Raw genomic sequence first — 17,511 nt, 5'->3', positions numbered from 1 at the left:
AGTGTGTTTGTAGTGGAGGTGACAGAGCAGACAGAGGAAGCGCTGGCCGCAACACCAGCATGATGGCACCACCACCACATCAATCCTAACCCTGTCTTCAGCCTTCTCCTGGCTTTCATAACGTCTTTCTTTATCTTTTTAATAGGCTTCTTCACATCGTTTTGAATGCTTCACATGCATCGTGTGCAGCGTGTGAGCGTGCGTGGGCGAATTCTGCAGAATTCAACGTTTTAAGACCGCATTTTAGACCTGAGGCCGATCTCTACAAATGTCTTCTAAATCAGGAGTTCTTTGAATTGATTGATTGAATATTTTATTTGACAGAAATGTATAACAGCACGAGTACAGTACAGTCAAAAGAAAACACTTAGGTCTAAAAGGATTGCAAGCTCTCAAACTTTCTACCCCCAAATAGATTATGTATTTGGCCGCGGCACTTCCATCTGAAAATGTTTTGTGCCAGCCCTCGCACATCACACACATCCAAACATTTAGACAGGTGCCGGATCACAACGTTTCAGTGTCTACGGCCTTCGTCAGGTAGGCCGTAAATACTAAAACTTTGTATTTTGTGTTACCATGTTGTTAATACATTATTTTGGGAACATTAAGATGTGAGGTGACCTGCTTTTCTTCTCTTCAGTATCTCTCTCTCTATATATAAAGCTACAATCTAAAACGTCACAGATGCTTTCCCCGGTTCAAATAAACCGGGTTAAGAGGCCATTCTTTGAAGTGTTGCATCCGTATGGCGTTGTCACTTTTTTCAATTAGTGCCCGGCCGCGTGGCTGGCAGTCGGAGAGGACAGTTGCGGCGGCAGCTAAACATAGCTTTGACACAACAAGGCACGTTGCATGTTGACACAACAAGCACATGCATGCCCCGGCCGCCGCATACCTCCAGCCACCGGGAGCATACCTCCAGCCACCGGGTCAGCGAACCCACAGCCCTGCTGAACATGCCATGGAGTCAAACACCCTCGGGATGTCGTAGAGGTGTCAAATGTTTATTTGCTCAAAAGGGCTGAGGGGTCTGACCGGCCGTCCCCTCCCCTCACTCACATTGGCCTGAGAGAAGTGTGGCCATGTTTTCTAGACTGATTGATGGCCCCGATTTACTTAGTGAGGAGGCTTGTTTTTTTTTTGTTTTTTTTTGTAGAAAAGGAGAGATACGAGTTTTGTGTTTGCGGACACTGATTCCGCATCAGGGGTCAGTCGCGGCACTCTGTGGTTTTCTGTGACCCTCAGCGGTGGATTTATCTGAGACGGAAAACATGTTGTTGACTCCGCAAACAACGTAAAGACATGGTCATTTATTCAGTGTCCTCCTCCGCGCACATACTCATTAGTAGCCACACTGTTGTTTGTTTTGTGGTCACGTCATCTACTTTAAACCACTTAAACCCTATACTTAGTTGGCTGGATTCTCAAGGGCTCTACCGGTATACTGTTGTTTTCGCTCCACGGTAAATGTTTTCCCTGAAGTGTTAGCCCCAGAATAATAGGGCCACTTGTATTTCAAGTGGTCAAAAGCACACCTTCACAATCTCAGGGGTCTTCAACAAGGGGTACGGGAACCTTAGTTACTACAGAGGGAGGCCAACAAATCTTTGTGTGAGGAGGAGTTTCTTTCTTTCTTTCTCTCTCTTTCTCTAAGTATTGACGGTTCAAGACAAGTGATCCGAGCACTCAAAAAGTTAAAAAGGAAGGGAGCGGACGTAAAAACTGGGTACTTTATTTCATTATCAAATAATAATTGTGGCTTTTATTATTTGATATTGAAATAAAGTACCCAGTTTTTACGTCCGCTCCCTTCCTTTTTAACTTTTTGAGTGCTCGGATTGCTCCTCTCTTTTCTAAGTTTTATCCCACTTATCCTAGAAGCACCCACTACACGTTTTTAACTTTACTGTTACCTCTTGAGCACCTAGTTTTTCGGTTCAAGACAAGTGTTGTTAAGTGTCTGAAACCAACATATATACACTGAAGACAGTGATGTCAAACAGGTCTGCAGAATAGGTTTCATCTTCAACACAATTTGATACATGTAGTAGGGTCCCTCTCTGCTTCATCTCTCTCTCTCTCGGGTAAGGGGGTCCTTGGGCTGAAAAACGTTGAAGATCCCCTGCTCTATAATGGCCAGAGCATAATATGGGTGGCTTGGATAAGTGCTGTTTATCTGCCTGGCTGGCTCTGACACACCAGCGGATGACATGACAATGAATCCACACACACACACACGCACACCACAGCACAGCACAGACGCACACACACACACCGCTGGATATTTGAGTCATCCTCCCACCACAGGGCATGACCAGGGGCGTCACAAGGGGTAGGAAAGTGGGACTGAGTTACCAGGGACCAAGGTGGAGGGGTCCTAGTAACTTTAGCTATTGAAAAATAGCAGATATACAAGCTCACAGTGCGGCACCGAGTGCCGCGCTGCGAGCTTGTAGATCTGCTATTTTTGAAAAGTCGTGAAAATGTGCGGAAATCTTTGAATATATGTATTTTTTTAAGCGAACATTTGTAACTCAAATTTTGCTTCTGGGGGGGGGGGGGGGGGGGGTCCCTGGAACTAAATATTTTGAGATGGGGGGGGTCCTTCACATGAAAAAGTTTGAGCATCACTGACATGGAAACATAGGTTTCTTGGCACAAATTTTCACGATTTTTCAAAAATAGCAGATCTACAAGCTCGCAGCGCGGCACTCGGTGTGCCGCGCTGCGAGCTTGTATATCTGCTATTTTTCAATAGTTAACATTCATGGGGGGGGGGGGGGGGCCGCAGTGAATCCTTGCACCCAGGGCCCAGAATTTGGTGTGACGCCCCTGGGCATGACGGACCGGGAACTGAAGAGAGCCTCATGGACGCACCTCAAAAAGACTTCCCTTTATGTAAGCTGACAAATTGGAGCCGTTGGAGTTTAATTTAATCCAAAATATAATTATCTTCTGTGTTTCTGCTCTCGGGCCAAACGCTCTTGTAACTCGTGGTCGGTGGTGTCGAGCGGTCGCTTCTGTTTTCTTGTGAATCCGCGGCCAAGAGTTCTGAAACACTTTATCTGAAAACGCTGCCGTTTGACTTGTGACGCTCAATTAGAGATGACTTAGTTAGTTTTACATCAGCGCTGCCCTCTTTTTCTTTGGAACACCACGTCTCTTTCATTTCCCCCTGTGTTGGGGAGGAGGGGGGGGGGGGGGGGACGGTCTAAAGCCTAATGCTGCTCTGTTGTACAACAGTGTCGCTTGTCTAAAATAATTGATTTCTGTCAGGCGACACCGTTCTGCCAAGTCAGTGGTTCTCAACTTGTGGGTCGGGACCCCCAATTATTTTGGGGTCACCAGATGATTAACTTAATGTGCAACATTGTTTTCTCACTCAACAGTAAAAAAAAAAAACAACTTAAAGTTTAAGTGTAGGCTATAGAGGGTATCTGCACATTTCCTAAGTGACAATTTAAGGGATTTTTAATACCTCTAAAATGACAAATTAAACATTGGCCAAATTGTCAAATATTAGAAAGAAATTGTGAAAATCGCCGATCTTCGCAACGCGAGGCGTTGTGAGCATGTAGATCTGCTATTTTCACAATAGAACCGTGTTAGAACAAAATGTAATGCCTCAACTCTTAGTGCTCGTCAGGGTGGGGGGGTCCCCAGTTAAAATATGATTATTTTGGGGGTCGCGGCCTGAAAAGGTTGAGAACCACTGTTCTATACTTTTGTTTCCCCCCTTATGAATTTCTCGAGCTCCTTGGTTCGTTCGTTTGCACGTGCCGTCGTGTCTCCCGGTTTCTGCAATTACCCTCACTTACCTGCCCACCTAGTCACCTGACGTTAAACGGTCAAAATGCCCTTCAAATAAAGTCAAAAGTTCAGAGGTTCAGTCGGAGCTGGAGTGAGACCTGATCCTCTTTGGAACCTCCCAGAGGTCATGACCCCATGACCCCAGTGAGTGCCATGACCCGCAGGAGCGTCTAAAGGTGATTGGGGTCAGGCGATGTGAATACCTTGGTGCTATTTAATACTGAGCTGTTATACGGGTGGAGAGGATTTCAGGTTATGGTAACGTGAGCCTAAATGGTAAACATTTGAATGAACACCCCTAATTACTTTCAACCTGGTGAAAATTGCATATTTGCAAGCTCACAATATGTCAGTGTCACATTGTTAAATCAGCAATTTTCATTCTACAATGAAGTATAATAATAATAATAGTATAATAGTAATAATAGTCTCTGTCGGGAAACCTCATGCAGTCCAAAATTGTTAAAAATAGCAAAAGTAGCATATCTACAAGCTCAAAACGCATCGCTTCGTGGCACGTTTCGAGCTTGTAGATCTGCTACTTTTTGATACTTTTGTGTGACAGTGTAGTATGATCAAGTAGGACTTTCATTTATGAAAAATAATTAAAAAGTTTGATTATAATTGTATCTAAAGATACTTCTCCTCCATTCACGTTTGGTGAATGCAGCCTTGGCCAGGAAGAGTTGATGTCTTCTTCAGGTGGTAACCGTCGATCATCAGGTGTTTTTTGACCCTGACCGCTACACCCTACGATGGCTGGTCGGCAGTGGTGGCCAAATCACTGCCCTTCTCCTCCTCCTGGCCAAGGCTAAACCCCTCTCTCCTCGGTTGCCATCCAGACCTTCCTGGAAGTAACTGGTTGCCCAGAGTTCTATTTGAATATAGAGATGAGAGGTTTCTGCCCGACAGCAGCGATATAGTGGTTAAGAGCATAGACTGTAGAAAAATATGGACGGCGCGACACCATTGCTTTCTATGCAGCGTAAATGAGGTTTTCTTGTCCCTTGTATGGGTGACGCCATCATTGTTTGAAAGGTACCCCAGGAATCATAAGGAATGCTATTGGCTGCCAACGGTCACGTGGAATCGCAGGGATACATGGGAGAATGTGGTCGGAGCCTCCCGAAATACAGCACACGAAGAAGAACACAGCCGGCTGGTATCAGCTCCTCCCCCCCTCCCCCCTGCAAATCTATCACCAAGTTTAACATAAATGGGACCATATTTGCTCAAAACGCATATCATGGTGATTGAAAGGGAGTTTTTCACTAGCGACAGGAACCATAAAGTATTTATGACAACGTTTATTAAGGTTAGAAAATCAAAGGGGAAGACGAATAGGGTCCAATGTAGACAAATTCTTTTTGGTACCTCGCGGGGGGAAAACAGCGCAACTAGCGGCCAATCATAGGAACTTTGACTTCCGTGTTTGCTTCAGATAAAATCCTGGCATCGACACGCCTGGTTAAGAGTCAAATGTTGGTTTCCTCTTTCATCAATTCTGGATCTCAAGCAATGCCAGATTTCTGGCAAGTCCTAGACCACTGATTATCAAATGTTGACCGATATTCTGTCAAAAACAATTGTCTCTCTCGCTGCATCATCACATTTAAAAGGGACGGGGGTGCGTTAACTTGTGTCTGATGTGTTTTTCATCGCTGTGTGTTTCAGGTCTGTTGATGGTTGCGTGGGTGACTGAAGAAGATGCACATGGCTGCCGTTCATCATCTCCTGGCGCTGGTGGCCATATGTGACACGGTGAAGAGCGACCGCATCAACTTCTACAACATCAGACCACCAGTGGAAGGTACAGATGATTTTCTTGTACTGTATCATAAATAGAGCCAAGCGGATATACTGTATATTGTCTGGCTGATATATTTTGCAGCCAATGTGTACTGATTTTAACCGCTATCAACCTGATGTCCCTATTTTGGGCATGATGTCAATATAGGTGAAAACGTGTAACGAGTAATGTGTCATATTCCAAAGTGAGGCATACACCAACACGGAGCTAGAAAGGAACGCCCATAAACGTCACATCCGCTTTGAGCGTGGGGGAAAACAAACCGCCTTTCCCCATTGAGTTAATACAGCGTAAACAGTACACTATCGTTTTAATCACGTTCAGAGCGATTTTTTTGGACGATAAAACACTCGACAGCCAAGAAAAATCCATCAGAAGGACTTCTGGAACGCAATCGTTCACTCGCTGTCGTAAAGTTCACTTATTATTAAGATAACAAGTCTATTATGGATGACTGATTGATTGATTGAACGCACCGCTGTGCAGCACGGAGCTACTGTACCTCGCCACCTCGTCTAAACTACTACTCCTGCCTCATCAAAACCTCTGGAATAAAACGGGACCCAATTTTACTCTTTATACGTTGACCACATATTCAGTCTACTACACCAAATCTATTTTTGCCAATCTATGCCGTGCCAAAAATCAACAAGCTCGCACATAGGTTGGACCCCGGTTATCTTCTCCCTGGCATATAGGATATAGAAGTGGTTTGTAATCAGAGTCAGATTAATATATTCCCCGCAAATTACACAAGCACTGACTGAGATGGAGATCTGTCGTTTCTGTAGGCTATCCAAGTTACACAACCATGAGATGAGATCGGAGATCTGTTTTTCTCTCCATCTACTCTACTCCCTGTGTTACAAAAAAAACATGTTTGCACATGCAGTGTTCATTTCAATCCTGGTAGAGACACTAATATTAATATGAGATATGATCAATTAAACGTCCCACAATATAAATCCAACAGCCAGGCCCATTAGTCGTCAATAGATTTGAAACGTGAATATGGTCTAAATCCATTCCCATTGCCTAATACACTTACAATGGCATCCTCCTCCTGTGTCCTTCCCGTACGTGTTCCATGAACATCATTGCTGAATTAATGGCCTTTGTTTTTTGATATTGTGATTAGTGTAATTGATCATGTTCATGAAAATGTGAAAGTGTGTCTCTTACCAGGTGATTAAATCAGTCAGATAACCATGGCATTGATCCGACCAGTCCTATAAGGACAACAATTAATCCCGATGCTATTGCAGATAGTTTTTTGTCCAGGCATTTGCAGTAAGGAATCAATGTAATTAAGTGGTTTATAATCAGACTCAGATTATCCCCCGTGCATGTGTCAGAGTTGCACAATATAAGCACCCGTGGTCCCCCTCTTCCCTCTATGCTACAAAACCTGTTTACATTATGTCTTTAATCACCTGGTAGAGACACAATTACAATATATGATCAATTAAACTTACTCTAATATCAAAAAACAACAGTCGTTAAGTCGTCAATGTTGTTTATAGAACACATCGTAGTGAGTTCAAGTAGGATAGAGACCTGATCTTTGAATATATTGCAGGATCGACGCCAGTTTAAAAGTATTTTCTGCAGGTTTGAAACTATTTAGGATAGGATTGTGTTGTGTTGTGTTGCGTTGTGTCAGTGTGTAAATCCTTGCATGATAACAAGCTGTTAATGGCTGTAGACAACTGGAATTCATTTAATGTGCTCTATAACCATCATTGATTAATTAATGCTTTTCGTTTTTTGATACGATAAGTTTAATTTATCATAAAAAAAAAATGTAACAGTGTCTAATACCAGACGGATAGTCTAGATAACCCATGGTCTTTGATGATGCGACCTGTCCTTAATAATATCAGACAATATTTAATCCCAAAGCTGTTTAATTTTAAATGCATCATTTTTTGTCCATTGGCAACCAAGGAATCAATGTAAGACATTGCAATGAATTAAAACATCGCTATACTATTAAAAAATCGGATTTGAAAACACGGAAAACCCCATTCTACTAATGGGGGTTGTTAAATATTTCCCCCACGCTTGACTCCGCCCCCAGCTATGACGCGCTGATGACAAAGCTCCGTGTTGGTGTATTGTGATCTTGTAGCAGAGTGCTGCACGGTTCCAGTTTTGCAAACCCGCACCCGCCCCTCATGCCAATAATCAGATCCGTAGACCGACCCGCCACACGTGATTATATCAAACAGAGAGAGAGAGAGAGAGAGAGAGAGAGAGACAGACAGACACAGGGAGTGACGAGGTTGACGGGCTCGTGCATCGAACCTGTGACTCGAGAATCAGGCTCTAATCATGATGAATATTGTTGTGTGACATTATAGAAGTACTTAATAGTGTCTCAGAGATGACATGGTTTCCTTGCTCGGTTGTGTCCACAGCCACTCCGTTCCCAAAGAGCTTCAAGTGCTTCACCTGTGAGAGAGCTCACGATAACTACAACTGTAACCGCTGGGCAGAGGACAAGTGGTGTCCGCAAGGTGAGGGAGTGCTTTCTGCAAGCGCACGTGCACACACACACACACACACACACACACACCAGTGTTGATTTCGTCGACTAAAACTATGACTAAAAATGTTTGTCGACTGCGTTTTTTTCACTGACGAAAACTAAATAAAAACTAAGCTGTGATGACTAAAACTAAGACTAAATATATTGTCAATTTCGTCAACAAAATAAAAACTAGACTAAAACGTTGGGGAGGGACTAGTGGAGAAGAGAGTAATTTTATATTTAGTTGCTCTCAGGTTTTGCGTGCTGAAAATAGCCGATCTACAAGCTCACAACGCGTCGCAGCGTTGTGAGTGTAAAATCAGTTTTGTAAAATCAGTGTAAAATCAATGTAAAATCAGTCATTACGTTGCCATCAAGGCCTGCCAAAATACTATTCAGTTGACTAAATCAACTGTAGATTTAGTCGACTAAAATCGTATGATATTTAGTCGACTAAAATTAGACTAAAACTAATACTTTTCTGGTGACTAAATTATGACTAAAACTAAAATACATTTTATTCAAAAGACTATGACTAAAACTAAATCAAAATGTGCTGTCAAAAACAACACTGACACACACACACACACACACAGATATGTGTTGCCTGGGGGCACGGTGGTGCAGTCGGTAGCGCTGACACCTCACATCTAGAAGGTCCTCGGTTCGATTCCTGCTGGGGACGCTGTGGGCGCTGGGGGTGTGTTCACTCCTCCGCGTCGTCAGTGCCCATACCCTAAGTGGGGTTGGCAAAAGGGCCTTTCTGTGTGGAGTTTGCATGTTCTCCCAGTGTCTCCTAGGGTAGTTACCCTCACAAAAAACAGGCAGTAATCCTGGTCTCTATACTGCCTCCCCCTGGCCAACCAGGGTGCCTGATGGAGGGGAAAGGAACTGGTTGGAATAATGTGTTCCTTCCACGCGCTACGTCCAGCTGGGTAATCTCTCCTGTCAGGTGAAAAGAAGAGGCTTGGACTCCTTATGCATAGAAGGAAGCATGAGGTCAGTCCGTTGCTCTCCCAGGTTTACCTTAGAGTCTTAGACAATTGGCACTGGGTGAAAAATGGGTTGCAAAATCGTGTTATAAGTAAAAAAAAAAAAGAAAGATATGTGCTGCCTTAGCCTGCCTACACAGCATGGGAATGGGTCAGACTGAAACGGCCACACATGTGCGTCCCTTATGATCGCGGGGTTGTGCAGTGATTCCTCCCCACACACATGTATGTGTTGTCGCTGCTGTTCTATCCTTCTGACTCACCTGCCAGTGCATTCCCAACATGCATCATTCATGACTTGCGTGTTCCCTAAGTAGTCTATCTAAATAACATACATAGTTTAAGACAAAACACAGACAACATATGGCACGGCTGATTGTCTTAAATCGTGGTCCTATTGCTCTGCCAACCCCTACTAAAACAGCTACTGATGATGATGTGTTTACACTGTGAAGAGTGTTTATGTAAAAATAGAGAAAACCTGAATCCAGTCAGTACAGAAATGAGAGAGCCGTCATTTTATTTTATTTTTTCTTCCACAGATACTCAGTTCTGTATGACGGTCCATCACTTCAACAATCATGGAAAAACCAAGTTTGTGACTAAAAGATGTGCAGTCCGTGAAGACTGCCAGATGTCAGGCTGCAGACGCCACAGGGACACGGGACACACAGTAAGTCTGAGACGCAGGGACGTGCTGGGCCCCTGATTCAGCCCGGGAAAAATAGTTGGAGAGGCAGGCCCTCATTGCGCACTATAGAGAGAGATCTCTCTCTATAGCGCTGCTGCTGCTACTCAAAGATTTGCCATTTCAGATCATGACAAGTGACAAGCCAGCGGGCCAATTACATGAGTTGTGTGCCAATTACGTGTGATCTGCTGTTTTCACTACTTTTGTGCAACAGCCTTATATGATGAAGCAGGGCTTTACTTTGCGAAAATAAATTATAAATTTGAAACTTGGAGATACGAGGTTTCTGCCCGACAGTGACGATTTACTTTGTTGGCCGCCCAGCCCCCAAAATGGAACGAAGGCCGACATTTTATTTTTATTTTTTTCCTAATGGCCGGCCTGGACCGGCCGGGAATGAATCGGCCGTTCGGGAGTTGTCCCGCTTTTCCCAATGGCCAGCACGTCCCTGACGGTACAAATAACTGTCACGGCTTGACTTTGACTTTATTTTTCCCTTTTTCCTCCTTCTTTTCTAATTTCTTACTACGCCCCGCGGCCATTGTAATAACTGGAGGGGGAAGGGGGCCGCGCACTACAAATACCAAACATAAGACCTATGACCTTTTTTTTGTCCCTGTATATTTAACATACGTGACATTTTGTACTCTGCATTTACCCTTCCTATAACTAGGAGCAGTGAGCAGCCATTAGTACGGCGCTCGAGCAGCAGTTTTTAGGCGCTAAGCATCTTGCTCAGGGACACATTGGACACATTGCTGAGGCATGGCCCACATCACCCACATCGCTGTGGGTTTATAAACACATTTATTGTAGAGATGCTGTCCTGACTGACTGAGTGTGTGTGTGTGTGCGTGTGTGTGTGTGTGGGGGGGGGGGGGATGGATGACTGTGCAGTGTGCATGGATTACAACAGGTGTGTGGAGTGGACCAGTCATAGCCTCGCAACAGCCAGACTCGAGTTCTGCATAGACACCGCATTACGCGATGACGTAGTTACTCACCTTGAGAAGAGGAAGAATCCGCACACTGTCTCTCAGCTCCCAACAAATTTTATTTAACACAGCGGGCAAAAAATAATAAACACAACGTTTCAGCCTATCTGGCCTTCATCAGGTGTAAACTGAACTGTGATACAATGTGTAGGTATATATAGACTGGGGTATGCTGGGTAAAAGGGGACTACACCCCAATGAACTTGACTAATTACTAATCAAGTAGGCCTGCTGTCAGTGGGCAGAGCAATCAGTAGCCTACTGAATGGCCATCAGAAGTAGGCCTGCCATATTCAGTTCACATAGGCTACAAAATAATGAAAATAAACCCACATCTTAACTGACAATAAAACGTCAGTGTTGCATACCTTATTACAGTCATATAACAATAAAAAGATCAAAGTAGACAAAAATTAAAAATCACAGTCAGAAATCACAAAAAATATTAAAAACAGTGCCAAAATGAATACAAAACAAGTCAAAGAAAGGGTTTGAGGTCGAATTCCTCATTGAGGCCATGCGGAGCCATAGTATTAAGGTAATTAATGTAGAACATCTCTCTCTGTAACAAGCGTTGTTCCTGGTTGCCGCCTCTAGGGGGCTTTTCAACTTTTTCAATGCCAATATAACTAAAAGAGGTGATGCTGTGGCCTGCTTGTTTAAAATGTACAGCCACTGGGTTTTTTTCATCCCCACATCTAATGTTAGACCGATGCTCACTCATCCGGGTGCGGAGGGCTCTGTTGGTCTTACCAACATATCCCAACCCACAGGGACATTTAATAAGGTACACTACATTGGTGGTGCTACATGTTATCATGCCCTTGATTTTAATGGGTTTCCCACTATGTGGATGTGTATACGTTTTGGTTTTTCTAGTGAAGACACACTGGGCACAACCACCACACTTGTAATTACCATCTGGGATGTTATCTAAAAAGGTACTTTTTTTCTCTGCAGGTGTATAGGACCTGACTAGCTGGTCTCTCAAATTGGGAGGCCGCTTGAACACCACTCTTGGGGTTTCCTTAAAAATAACATTAAGTCTGGGGTCTGATTGAATTATATGCCAATGCTTAGATATAATATTTTTAAAATCGAAACCCATGGGTGAGTATTTAAGAACACAGAAGGGAGCATTCTCTTTTTTAGGTCTGGTTTTGGGTATAAGGCATTCTTCTTGTGTTAGAGACTTAAAGCGGTTAGCCGCATCATCAACCCACTCCTTTTTATACCCTCTTTCAATGAAACGATTGGTCAAGTCAGTAGCTTGTGCGTCATAGGAAGAATCTGTGCTGCAAACCCTCCTAGCCCTGTGAAATTGACTGATGGGCAAGCTGCGTATTAGATGAGTGGGATGAAAACTGTCCCCTCGCAAAATAGTGTTTCTATCGGTGGGCTTGCGGTACAGATCTGTTTGGATAGAGTTATTGTTTTTAATGACTAACACATCCAAAAAACTGATACTAGTATCACTGAACTCTATGGTAAATTGCAGATGCTCATTGGCCGAATTTAGGTAATTATGAAACAATTTGAGCGTTTCTGCCGGGCCCGCCCATAAAATAAACAGGTCATCAATATACCATTTATATAAAAGAATATTGGTATGGTAGGGGTTAACCATAGGGTCAAGTAGTTACTCACCTTGGCTGACAGGTCCAGTCAGTGGTCATCAGCGCATCAAAACATCGTCGAGAGAACATCAAATACGTCTTTTCCAGACAGAAATTTCAAAAGTGCAAAAAAGTTCTGAGATTCCGTTGATTTCAGATAAAACTTCGCTTAATGCAGCTTTTATTTGCGATTTGTGAACTCGCGTCGGGCATGGGGTCCGCCATGTTTGTTTTCAAAATGTGAGAGCTGCAGCAGCCGCTCGACCAATCGGGAGCGCTGTGAGGCGGGTCGCTCCAAATGCAGCCATTTGATTGGAAATTAGAACGTAAATTCTCATAAGGAGACTCTATGGGAGGACCACCAGACCGAGAAAGGAAGCACATTGGTGATGACGTAGCTCGGGATGGCCTGCGAGGCTAGACCAGTCACACCTAACTCTGAGGCCAGATAGTTTGGATTCAGGACAGGTGTGGCCGCACAAATCCACACAATGAACCCTTGCTGTTAAAAACCAAAGTTGTCCTTTAAGTGCTACCAGATCACCCGAACTGGCTTGTCTAGTCATAATTATGGTTATGTTCATCTCTTTTTTCTGCTTATTTTGTATTTATTTATTTATTTCAGTTTTTTGTTCTGTTGATCATGTTGCTAACATCTCCTCCCTTCTCTCCAGGAGTGTGTGTCTTGCTGCGAGGGGATGGTCTGCAACGTGGAGGTCCCCACCAATCAGACCAACGCTGTGTTTGTACAGACGCAGGCGTCGTCCGGCTCCACCTCCAGCGTCCAGCAGAGGAGTCGTGGGGCCGGGCTGACCGCACTGACTCTGGCACTGAGCCCATGGCTCCTACTGTTGTTGTTGTGATTCAACCACAACAAGCGAAGAAGGAAGAAGGTTGCTGGCAAACCTTCAGAGAGAGAGAGAGAGAGATGCCTCCCCTCACTGGGGGGAAAACAACCCCACAATGACTGGCAAATCACGGGTGTTTCCCCAATGGACAGGAGTGACCCAAGCACAGTAGACATTCAGACCGTTTCTAAATAACGTCACCTAATAATTGTACGGTTGCTACATGGTGTCACCTTGGACTGTATGTTATTGTCCTGAACACAACAGTGTGAAGACCAGCCTGGACATTGGACGTAAAAACACCAGTCAAGTGGAATGTGGACGGGTTTGACTGTGGAATACGTACAGCATGACGATGTCAACTCCAATGGAGTTATTACGGTGACTCACTGTGTTGACTGTGTACGGAAGGAAGCTCACTGAGTTGTACGGTGTAACGCAGTGTTTCTCAACCTGTGGGTCAGGAGTCGGGACCGCCAGGTGGAGTCCCCACATGATTTTCTCTGTAAAGGTTGATAACGAAAAAACATTGCATGGATGCACCTGGGACGTATCCTCAGTGATGTAGCCCAAGCTCATCGGGGTTTCGGGTCTCGCAACATCATACCCCTCACCTGGGTGACCCAGCCGGGGTTGATCAAGTCCCGACTTACGTCCCAGTAGCTACCCACGATCAGTCCCATTAGGGAAAGACAGGACCATTCACTCCACCACTCCAGAACTACTCTGCCAAGACTAGGGAAAGAAGTCTGGCGCTTGGAAGGACTAGGCTCTGTGGATTTACTCCTGTCCGGGCCCCTCCTACGTCTCACCATGTCCACTCCTGCTCTCACCAGGTCCAGGACATGTGCGTTGCACCAGACTTTAGCCCCAGACATTTCACTCAGAAGTGGTGAATTTTTGAACCGCAATGGTACTGCAGGCTCCACCTCGCCCAACTGCAGGCTCCACTTGCGGCTTGAATGGCCCTCCTAAAGGCCTACTGGAACCACTGGTGTAAAGGAGTGCGAGGCAAATGTTTCCCCACACCGTGCTGCTACAGGAACCACACAAACCCTTCAAGCATGTGGTCAGAGGAGCCTCCGTACACAATCTACACATGCTTTACGCGTCCCTGAAACATTCTTTGGAATTATTAATGGTCTGGGGAATGTTAATAATGTGTTTCCCTTTTCGGGATTACACACACACACACACACACACACACACACACACACACACACACTGTAGCGAAAACACCAATTATGTCAGAAATTATAATATAAACACACACGTTGGACAGACCCTGCTGGTGATGAGTCAGGGTGTGTAATGTTGTGACAGAAAGGATATGGCACTTACACTAGATGTTATTGCCATGCCATTATTATTATATCCTGATATGCCTTGTGTAATAGATGTTTTTGCACTTGAATGCTTTCGACCCTTTCTTGTTGTTTTTCAACGTAAGATTATTTGAATATTTTAAATAAATTTGATTGAAGCATTGATTGTTCTTGTAAATGTTTTAATGGAATCTTTTGAGTGTGATCAGAAGGAATCAAAAATGTTTATAACGCCCTGGCAATATTTGTAAGCAGTATCAAAGGGATAGAAAATAATCCTTTGGGTGAACTTAGTTACTCACCCCATGCTGACTTGAATTCATGGATATTTCTTCTGTTTTTGTCACAGTCCTAAAGACGATAATTGGATGACCAGCAGTGGTTCCCAATGGAGACACAAAAGAGCCTGCTTTGTTCCCTATGGAGACGCAAAGAGCCTCCTCAAATTATTGATCTGAAAATGCGGTAAAAACAAAAAAAATCACACCCAATGTGAAGTGAGCGGTGGTCGTGCTTGCATAACGTCTTCAGACTAGGATTTGAGTCTAGGATGTACAGGCTATGCTACACACACACGTTTTGCTATGGCAAAACGCTGAGGAAAAAGGCTACAGACATACGACATATGACATCACTAGACAAACATGATGCTACGTACACACATTTTGCTATGGCAAAACGCTGAGGAAAAAGGCTACAGACATACAACATATGACATCACTAGACAAACATGATGCTACGTACACACATTTTGCTATGGCAAAACGCTGAGGAAAAAGGCTACAGACACACGCACAGCCACGTATAGGAGCGGTTTACCACCGCTCAAAAATATCCATGAAGTCTCCATGGGGTGACTAATCGATAGAAAAAAAGTGGTTTTGGGGCTGAACTATCCCTTTAAGCACTGCAGCAGGTTTATGCCATTTAAAGGGAAAATCTACCCTAAATGATCATACTTTTTACATTGTTGTTATTCCAATGATCTTGGACAGTTAAAACAAAATCTACAAACAGACGTAGAAGTTGAAGGGAAGAAGAGTAGCCTGACTGATGTGACTGGATCTGCATCAGAGTCTGGGAATGAACGCTCCTCTGAGCTGTTTGTCTACGCTGTTCATTTAAACAGCAGATTTGATCGTTTTGGTCGACTAAATCTAAGTGATTTTACACTTGGGTGCCTGCTGAAAATAGCAGTTCACAACGCGTCGGGCTGCGACCAAACATAAAATGACTTGTCTTTTAGTTCTACTGGATCTCTTCTCCACTAGTCCCTAGCACTAGTCACTAGCATTTTAGCCTAGTTTTTATTTGTTGACAAAATTGCCAACATATTCATCTTAGTTTGTATTTAGTCAGTGAAAAAAGGTAAGGTCTGAACGTTTTTTTGTCATAGTTTTAGTCTACGAAATTAACACTGGTTGTGCACTGGATAATTGAGAACAAAGTTACAACAAATGGCTAAGTGTTAACTAAGCCTATACAAGCCCAGCCTAGTTAGTTTATTATTATTCGGATGGGCCGTTCTGGAAAAGAGCTGTTCTGAGCACTGCACTCCCTCAGGTCCTCTGTGACGCTCGTGGGCGGCGAGTATGAAGGCGATCCGTCAGACGGTTCTAGAGAATTACGTTAACGACAGACAGGCGCTGACGTGGAGATTTTGTGCATTTGTAGTACAGGACCTCAAGTCCTCAGCTTCCTGTTTTTTGAAGCGGTGAAAACCGCTTCCAATGAGTGGCTTTGTGTGTCCCATGCCCATACATGGTCATTTCAGTCCAGAATGAACAGGTTTTTTCTAAAACAAAATGTATGTCACCTCATGTCCATATATGGTCACTCCAGTCCAGAATGAACAGGTTTTTTCTGTCCCGTACGTCCAGAATATCAGTCCAGAATGAATAGGCTTTTTCAAAAAGCAAAATGTGTGTCCCATGTCCATATATGGCCATTTCAGTTCAGAATGAATAGGTTTTATCTGTCCTGTACGTCCAGAATATGTGTGTAGTGTCCCCTCCCGGTCTGATGAATGGATACTTTGAGGATTGGTCAAGCTTCACATGATAATTTGGCCTTCAGGTTTTATCTGTCCTGTACATGCAATAGAGGGTATGCGTGTGACATCATCACCATACCAGGAAGTTATGCGGGAAAGCCTAATGAATGGCAAAAAAATACTTTATGGCCTTGACAGCACATACATCCAAACAGAAAAGTCATATCTGATTGAATTAAATAATGTAAAATGACGTTAAACTCATTTTGCCACACCACTTTGCCACTCGATTTGCCACTCGATATGCCATTCACTTTATGCGTGCGCAATTGCGCATACCCTCTATAGTTCTCACCTACTGGTTACGACCATAGGCTGATACGGAATAAAAACGGTGCTACTTCCGCCGGGAGAATTTCACCGGAAGTTCACCCGATTGACGGGCAGCCCGGCCAATGAGCGCTCGGAGAGGCCGATGATGACCAATCATCATCATCAGTTTTAAGTCCGTTTTCCAGGCACCGCTGGGTTGGACTGGCTTCCCGCTATGGCTTTCCTCCACCGGGAACGTTCCATGGCCACCTCATGGTCGATGCCGAGTGCCCTCATGTCAGCCACCACGATCGTCTGCCAGGTCTTCTTAGGCCGGCCACTGGGTCTTGTCCACTTTCACCCAGTCATTATCTTCCTTCTTCACTGTGTCCGTACCATCGCAGTCTGCCTCTCCTCACAAAATCCGCTATGGCCTCCACTCCCATCTTCTGTCTCAGCTCTGCACTGCTCTTTCAATCGGGGGATGTAAACGGACTGCAACGCATGACGTAACTTCCGTTAACCGCAGCACTTCCGCCACTTTCGGTATCCACAGGTTCATGCCATTCACATGGCATATTGT

The 17,511-nt window shown here is 44.2% G+C and overlaps 2 protein-coding genes across 5 annotated transcripts in view; one reads left to right on the top strand and one right to left on the bottom strand.

The window, feature by feature from the left end:
* Positions 1-14,786, top strand: part of lypd6b (LY6/PLAUR domain containing 6B) — a 69,136-nt gene extending 54,350 nt beyond the window's left edge. For all 3 annotated transcript variants that reach the window (XM_080753705.1, XM_080753704.1, XM_080753706.1), the window contains 4 exons: positions 5,488-5,623; positions 8,044-8,142; positions 9,691-9,821; positions 13,125-14,786. In XM_080753705.1, coding sequence (XP_080609831.1) covers positions 5,521-5,623; positions 8,044-8,142; positions 9,691-9,821; positions 13,125-13,313 — 522 coding nt within the window. In that variant the 5' untranslated portion in view covers positions 5,488-5,520 and the 3' untranslated portion in view covers positions 13,314-14,786. The remainder of the gene's footprint in view (positions 1-5,487; positions 5,624-8,043; positions 8,143-9,690; positions 9,822-13,124) is intronic.
* mmadhcb (metabolism of cobalamin associated Db) overlaps positions 1-17,511 on the bottom strand; it is a 250,037-nt gene that overhangs the window by 64,651 nt on the left and 167,875 nt on the right. The window lies entirely within an intron of this gene.

This window comes from Nannobrachium achirus (assembly GCF_963921795.1).
Source record: "Nannobrachium achirus genome assembly, chromosome: 22".
NCBI classification, from domain to species: Eukaryota; Metazoa; Chordata; class Actinopteri; order Myctophiformes; family Myctophidae; genus Nannobrachium; species Nannobrachium achirus.
Note: the sequence above shows the minus strand (reverse complement) of the source record. Positions and strands in the feature narration are given on the sequence as shown.